Source organism: Atta colombica, unplaced genomic scaffold (genome assembly GCF_001594045.1).
Source record: "Atta colombica isolate Treedump-2 unplaced genomic scaffold, Acol1.0 scaffold294, whole genome shotgun sequence".
Taxonomy (NCBI): domain Eukaryota; kingdom Metazoa; phylum Arthropoda; class Insecta; order Hymenoptera; family Formicidae; genus Atta; species Atta colombica.
Genome location: NW_017259397.1, coordinates 222,704 through 230,564, shown reverse-complemented (window position 1 = coordinate 230,564; position 7,861 = coordinate 222,704). Strand labels below are relative to the sequence as shown.

Sequence of the window (7,861 nt, the reverse complement as noted above, 5' to 3'; positions counted from 1 at the left end):
ATTACAAATTAGTAATCTGAAGGACGTTGAGAGAAATATGACTATCACTTGGAAAAAATCGAAAATAGCCAACTACGATTTGAATAAACATCTAAATAGAAATTTGAGCGCATTTCTATCGGAACATGTTGACAGTCTAAAATTTGAAATTATTGCAATGTGTATAGTCACGCAAAGTAAAAGTATACGCATAAACAAAAAAAAATATGTATACAATAATATGTGTGTGTGTGTGTGTGTGTGTGTGTGTGTGTGTGTGTGTGTGTGTGTGTGTGTGTGTGTGGTACGTTTGATTGATCCATTGTGCGATGATAAACAGTACACTTGCGCAGCGAGTATATGCATATTGTAGCTTTGCAATGTGTGTATAGAGAAAATTAATACTTAAATATGTGAAAATAAACATATGTTATATATGGATAAATTTATAAACGATTGTACTGAAACATTAATTTTATTAATTAAAAATATTCATATATATTTATACATACACAATTTAAGTTTAATTTAAGTTTAAGAGTTTAAACTTTATTAGATGCTATTAAATTATGCCAACGAGTGTAATCTATACAATTCCGCCCAAGTGCAAAATAAGATGGTCCTGCATACGTTATCATTGAGCTGCCCAGACATTCCTCTCCAGAGTACAAGACAGCGTACTGAAATTTATATACACACATTTTATATTCACACACACACAAACACACACACACAAATTAGTCAATATATGATACAGCTAAACTAATGTAAAAAATTAAGCAATAGTGAATAATGAAAAATGAATGGTGTTATTACCTAATTTATCGAAATAAAATTTGGTTAGTAAATGACTATTATGATTTTTATGATAATTTAATTGTTATTGCGTATATAAAGAGTCAAAATATCAAAAGTACTTTACATCTTCATTTTTTTTATGCACTGTATATTATTCATTACCTGGCCCTTTGTAATTGCTCGTAAAGGTGCATCAAGACGAATAAATAAACGATCATTGGATATCTTGTATATTCTACAAGCAATTAATGGATCTCTGTGTTGAAAGCGAAAGTAACAACTTAACACGCCATTATTCCGTCTTAATTCGCACGGCTCCTCACTAATCCAATGTATTTTCTGTGTTATTAAAAAGTCAGTGTATAATGCTGAATGAGTTGTACCACCTACCTATGTACATCAGAAAAAAAAAATCATTAACAAATCTTAATTTATTTTCAACAAAATCTTTATTTTCCATCGTATACCACTATAATAATATTTGACTCTTGATCTTTGTTAAACACGTAATAAGGTTTGAGGCAGCCAGCAATTTTACATCTTTGCCCTATTGTCCGTTTGTGAATACCATCGTGTTTACCTATCTGCAGTCCACTGTCCAGATCTATATAGTTACCAGGTTTATCTGCTATGTACTGCAATCGTTACAAAATCATTGTTATTGTCATTTTATTTTATCGGAAGCAATCGGCATTAGGAGAGAAATGTGTATCTTTTACCTTTGAAATAAAATCTTGAAACTCACGTTTTCCAACAAAGCAAATACCCATGCTTTCCTTCTTTCGTGCTATTTGGCACAATCCTGTTTGTGTAGCCATCATCTTTACATGACTTTTCAAGTAATTTCCAAGAGGAAACATACAATGTCTCAAAGTTTGTTGCGGTATCTGACTCAAGAAGAACGTTTGATCTTTATTCCTATCTTGCGCTTGTAACAAGCGTACCTCTACAGAATTATAATAGTAGCATTACATAATGAAATAATATATTTAATTGATGGATCAATTTTACTTAATATAAGATACTTACTAGTGTTTGCTTTATAATTCTCTAGGTATGGTCCGAAACTTGTTTTAGCATAATGACCTGTTGCAATTGCATCTGCTTGAAACTTATTGCGTGCGAAATGAAAAAATTTATCAAACTTGATGTTCTTATTGCACAAAATATCTGGATTCGGAGTATATCCATTCTGATATTTTTCTATCAAATCACTGGAAAAATTAGGATAAAAATGTACTATCTCCTCATTTGTGATTACCAAAAAATTCGAACACTTAAATATACCTTTAAATACCTAAAAACTTCATTCCAATATTCTTTAACAAAGTTGATCTGTATCAAAGGAATTTCTAATTTGTCACAGATCCATCGAGCATCGTTATAATCTTTTTCAACCACGCATTTTTCTATTTCATCTCTAACATCCCAATTTTTCATAAATATTCCAGTAATATTAAATTCTTAAAAAAAAAATATATATATATATATATATATACATATACACGTATGTGTGCATGCGCGCGTGCGCGTGTGTATCTGTGTGTGTGTATCTTTACACGTATATTAATGAAAGAGATAAAGCTAGAATTTTTCTTTAGTCTTACCTTTGTTTTTAAGTAGAAAAGCCGTCACGGCGCTATCAACACCGCCAGACATGGCTACGACAACATTTCTAATCATTTTCACAATCAATTCAAACAAGTTACTTCGTAAACTTTTTACAACACATTAATATGGAATAGTCTACATCAAAGATATAAATTTAAAGAGTTACATGAGTGTGTGATTTAAATTTAGTCTTTTGATCACTGATAATTATGAAACATTTTACATTCTTATATATTATATGTATATATTCTGAATGATTTATAATTTAAGTCTAAATTAAAATCATAAATCTATTATTGATATTATACTAAATCCATGGAAAATTAAGATTAAGGAGAGGATCAAACTAGACTTTGAAAAGTGTGATCAAAATCAAGTTTCTGAATTGGTGGCACTCGTGAGCGGCGTTCGAATTGCAAAACTCCTCTCATATATGCTTACGCACACACAACCGAATACATATAACCTAAGAATAAAGACATTATTCTGTGACATCACACTCTGATAATGGCTTAGTTTCCATCAAGAATTTAAACCGGATCAGAATGTAAGAATCAACTAACTACAATCGAGCATTCTCCTGTCGTTCAACTAAGACACTATAAACGTGAGTATTCGCATATCCGCCATTTTTACTCCTTTCCCCATTCCTTGCTCTATTCCCACTCCGCTGAAATGAGAAAGTTAGGATCGTTACGATTGTTATAAGTTATAGCTTCTAAGCTGTTGAAAACCTTGTAGCTCTGTATTTATGTATTTCCGCACTTCGAAATTTTACCATAAGACTGAGAGACGAAAAGAAAGATATAAAAAAACTGAAATATTATATATTAACGAAGGCAAAAAAATTTATAAAATGCCTTGTTGCGTTGCGATAAACTCAATAGATCTATCAATAGATCAGAAAAGGTTTGATTATTTAAATTTCCTGCGGATAATATTCGTCACAACTTGTATTGCTGTAAAATAAATGCATGACTTGTGAATAAATATCACTACACTTCCTTGTAGATGAAAAATTTCAATCCTTTTTTTCAAATTGACATATATATTTGACACCTTATCTAGAAATACTTGAACGCCAGATACTTCTTCAGGTCCTGCATTAATATTACGATAGATATTCAAATGATTTTGAAAGCAAAAATGGAATGAAGAGTTATAAAATTTCAAGTACAAATCATAACCTGTAATGACCCGTCATAGTTCAGATGGAATGGGGACAGAGCAAGAAATGGGAAAAGGAATAAAAATGGTGGAACGCGAATACCTACGTTTCTAGTGTTATAGTCCATATAAGTTCGATCTCCTTAGTCTTTAAACTACATGATATAAGTACGAAATAAAAAAAAAGATCAAATTCAAGAGATGGTCAAATTCAGGTGGTCATAAGAAAGTTAGACTCAATTTCTGAAGAGTTCCTCTAGCTTGAATGTCCACGATGTTAGAAATCAGTCATCGAATGCGAGATCACGGACAGAGAAAAAATTAACAAATCATATTTGAACAATTTGATCAAATGATCATTGCAACTGATCAACTCTTTCTTCATCCGAGATCTCAGACCTATTGTTAGCATCATGAATACAAGGCTTAGGGTAGCATTTATATTGGCCGTAACTTTACTGTCATATGCCATATTCTATAAAAAGTGAGCAATCACCTTCGAATATTCCCTTACAGTCAAATGAGAGGGAAATACTCTGTGACTGTGATGATTAATCAGTTCTTATAGATTGTGGCATACGGTAACCAATATAAAAGCTTCCTAAGCATTAAGCCATCGAGTGATGATTTTTTTATTGATTCCGCCATATTCGAGAAACAAAAACGATGATAAATCCTGTAGCACACGATGCTTGTTTTTCTACTAGATTGTTAGCTAGATTAAAATCTTGCCGCCATATTAGCTGCGATACTAACATTGAGGCATCATATGCTCCAGATTTTAATGTAGCTTTTTCTGCCTATATTAAATAAAAAAAAATAAAAATGCCAACTACTTCCTCCAACCTCATTTATAGCCGCAGTAATTATAATAACGCAGTAATTATAGTAAATGTAATTATCATTAGAAAACATTAGAGTCCTAAGCTACGTTCCAAAATTTCCTCTCTGAGGAAAATTTTAGTCGAAATATATAGTACATGTAACGTATGGCATATAGAGTAAAACGGAGAGGAAGTTTTGAAACGTTGCCCTAGATTTATCAGAGAAGCGCGACCGACTTAGGGTGCTATTTCATTTGTGCGTGTTTGTCATACAATAAATGTGTGTAGGACAGAGAAGTCCTCGGATCTCTTTATCTTATAACCAATCGACAGGCTTGAAAAATTTGTACGATAAAAATGCATAAATGCATAAATGAAATATCATCCTGTATTAAATAGTATAAAAATATTAAAAAGTATAAAAAAGTATTTAAAAAAATATTAAAAATGGTGTCGTTTGCAAGGTGGACTATAAAATTCACTAATCAATCGTTAAATAGCCATTTTTAATACTAATTACACAGAAATCAATTCATGATTGGCAGCTAAGACGTGATTACATTGACCAATCAAAACACTTAACACCAGTCTTACAAATCTAGAAGTTTGTTCGCGTCGCATGCTTCTATCATAGCATTTACTCACTCTAATGCGCTCGTTGAAGTCAGTAGGAATTATAGCAGGAGCACATTGGAGCAACACGAACAAATCTCCTTAGAACTCTATAGTAATCATAAAACGTAAACTTAAGCCGAAACGTTAAACGTAAACCGATGAACCAATCAGGATATTGCTTTAGATCACCCGGAATGTTAGATCTAACGGAAATAGGAATGTAAACTTATTCATAAGACAAATTTCAACTAATTGAAGTTTCTTAGCCCGGATCTGCAATAGAGCCTTTTTAAGCCTTAAGCTTAAGTTATTTATTTTTTTTTAGTTTTTAAGTCTTAAGCTTAAATTATTTATATTAATAAGATATTGACAACTCATAATAAATTATTCTTCATCCGACTATAATTGATCAATTTTTTTAAGGCTTAAAGCTTAAAACATTTATTATAGTTCTAGGCTTAAGTGGAGAGCACAGACTCTTGCATAATCCTAACAGTACAAAGTCGATTCTAAGTCGACTCTGAGTCGACTATAACTTCTAGACATCTGAAAAATGGACGTCCGTAAGTTGACTTTAGACGACTTGGAGACGTTTCTAATGGCTCCTGCACACTGAAGAAACACACGCGGAAACGTTTACCGCGCAGGAAAATGTGATGCAGTAGTCAATAAAATTACAGTTCCTAACATGTTCATTGGTTACCGCGTCTTATTTGGCCACGCAGCAAGCGTTTCCAGTACGCGAGAGCCATAAGTCATACAATGTTCCACTTTAAAGACGGCTGTAAGCCGATTTTAAGTCAACTATTTTAGGCTGTGATCCGACAATGGCCCACAACGCTCATGAACAGCATTCATCCTTGTTTAACTACAGTTAAATAACAAGGACGAAATGATTCCACATTTAAGCTTTGTGAGCGTACTAGACATCCAAAGTCGATTTGCAATCGACATATCGATGTTTGTACTGTTAGGGAATAAGAAAATGTATCAAAGTTCTCCATTTTCTTCCTTTACATTAAATAAAGAAGTTTGATTGGTTGAATTTCTTATGTCTTTATGTGTTATGCGTTATGCAATAGTATGTGCTTTACACTTATGCTGAAATTCCATGAAGCCACGTATTGCGTAACCAATCAGTGAGGATGCCGTCACATGCGGCATAACTTGCGTAAGCGTAACTTGCATCGATCATATCATTTCACTTGAACATCAATTTCTGCTTAGTTATTTTATGCTTTATACGCTATTTGGTTGTTACGTCGAAACATGATGGAACCACCATGAATTGAATCCAATTTTTGGCTTATTCTTTTAGCTTATTCTGTTTGAAAAAATGCACATGAGTTTTGAATTTGCAACAATACAATTATAGAAATCGTGCGCCCTTTTGCATCACGTGAAAAGTTTAAACCCATGTAGAACAGTACAATTATATTCATATATATTCATTTTGCCTCTGTAACAGATTTCCTAACCTCAATAATCAACTTAATATTTCGGATCACAGGGCAGAGCGATGTTTTTTTTGTTAGATTCTTTCATTTATTCACGAAAACATGTCGAATAAACTTAAAGCGAGGATCACATACTTTTGCATAACGCATAATATATAAAGCATAAAAAATCCAACCAGAGTTCTTTATTTCATGGAAAGGAAAGAAACAAAGGACTCTGATTGGTACATTTTCTTATACATTATTTATTTGTTATGCGTTATGCAAGAGTTTGTGTTTTCTGCTTAAGAGTGATCTCACACAAGATCATTCTTTCCAATTTTAATTATTCATTCGATCATCTGCTCATATGTGCGATGGAAAAAATGCCGGTTCCCCATGAAGCCTACTTTTCGAGTAAAGTACACGTAAGTTACAAATTCGTTTAGCATTTCTGTTAAAGTGTACAACAGAAATTCTAATCAGCAATTGGTCGCTTTTCTCTAATCTTCCAAAATACATCCAATGTAAATCCCAGCTCTCAGAATGGCATATTCTAGTAAATAAAGAAAACGTATTAAAAAAACGTAAAATTATTAGAATATACAGTTTATCCAGATTACGCCTCATGTGATGGCACCTTAAGATACGAAACCATAGCAGCGGATCACTTCTGATTGATTACGCAATACGCAGCAAATATGCCTCATGGGACTCCAATATTCAGCTGCTTTCACATGGAAGGAAAGATTCAATACCAACTTTACGACGCGAAACAGGTCGGATTTAATAGTCGATTCTTAAGCGGGAAGCGCAGACTCTTACATAAAACATAAGAAATCCAATTAATCAAAGTTCTTTATTTCATAGGAAGAAAGGAAACGAAGGACTTTGATTGGTACATTTTCTTATGCATTACGTGTTATGCATTATGTCTGTGCTCTCCGCTTTACATTTAAGACTGTCTTAAGTACAATCTTAAGATGTCATAAATCAATCCGAGGACTGTATTATTTTAGACTACGTTCCAAAACATCCTTTTCAAGGAAAATTTTACTCAAAGTATATAATACATGTAACGTATACTATATATCGAATAAATTTTTACTCGGAGTAATATGTTGTGATGTAGCCTTAAGAGATATTATTTAAAACGGTTTTAAAATAAGAACAGACTATGAATACCGTCCCATGTTTTGCGTTTCATAGTTGGTAGCCCTTGAACCTTATAAACAGTGCATAGACAGAGAGAACAAAGATTTAGAAGGAGACACTGTCTAACTGCACATACCACACATAGGTTTGTTCATATCCCATGCTCCAACATGCTCCAATGTGCTTCTATCATAGCTCTTTCTCATTCCAATGCGCTTATTAGAGTGAGTAGGAATTATGACAGGAGCATGTTGGAGCATGCGACGCAAACGAATC

General features: G+C 32.9%; 2 protein-coding genes across 4 annotated transcripts in view; both read right to left on the bottom strand.

The window, feature by feature from the left end:
• LOC108690095 (endothelin-converting enzyme 1-like) overlaps nucleotides 1-527 on the bottom strand; it is a 17,638-nt gene extending 17,111 nt beyond the window's left edge. For all 3 annotated transcript variants that reach the window (XM_018197205.1, XM_018197211.1, XM_018197212.1), the window contains exon 1: nucleotides 492-527. The gene's annotated coding sequence lies outside the window, so the exon portion shown is untranslated. The remainder of the gene's footprint in view (nucleotides 1-491) is intronic.
• On the bottom strand, nucleotides 479-2,499 carry LOC108690098 (mitochondrial tRNA-specific 2-thiouridylase 1). The gene is made up of 7 exons (XM_018197215.1): nucleotides 2,385-2,499; nucleotides 2,075-2,240; nucleotides 1,807-1,991; nucleotides 1,497-1,723; nucleotides 1,245-1,412; nucleotides 940-1,167; nucleotides 479-659 (listed from the first exon to the last, which is right to left on the bottom strand). The coding sequence occupies exons 1-7, from the start codon at nucleotides 2,458-2,460 to the stop codon at nucleotides 522-524; spliced, it is 1,188 nt and encodes a 395-aa protein (XP_018052704.1). The 5' UTR covers nucleotides 2,461-2,499; the 3' UTR covers nucleotides 479-521.
• Between the last annotated feature and the right edge of the window lie 5,362 nt (nucleotides 2,500-7,861).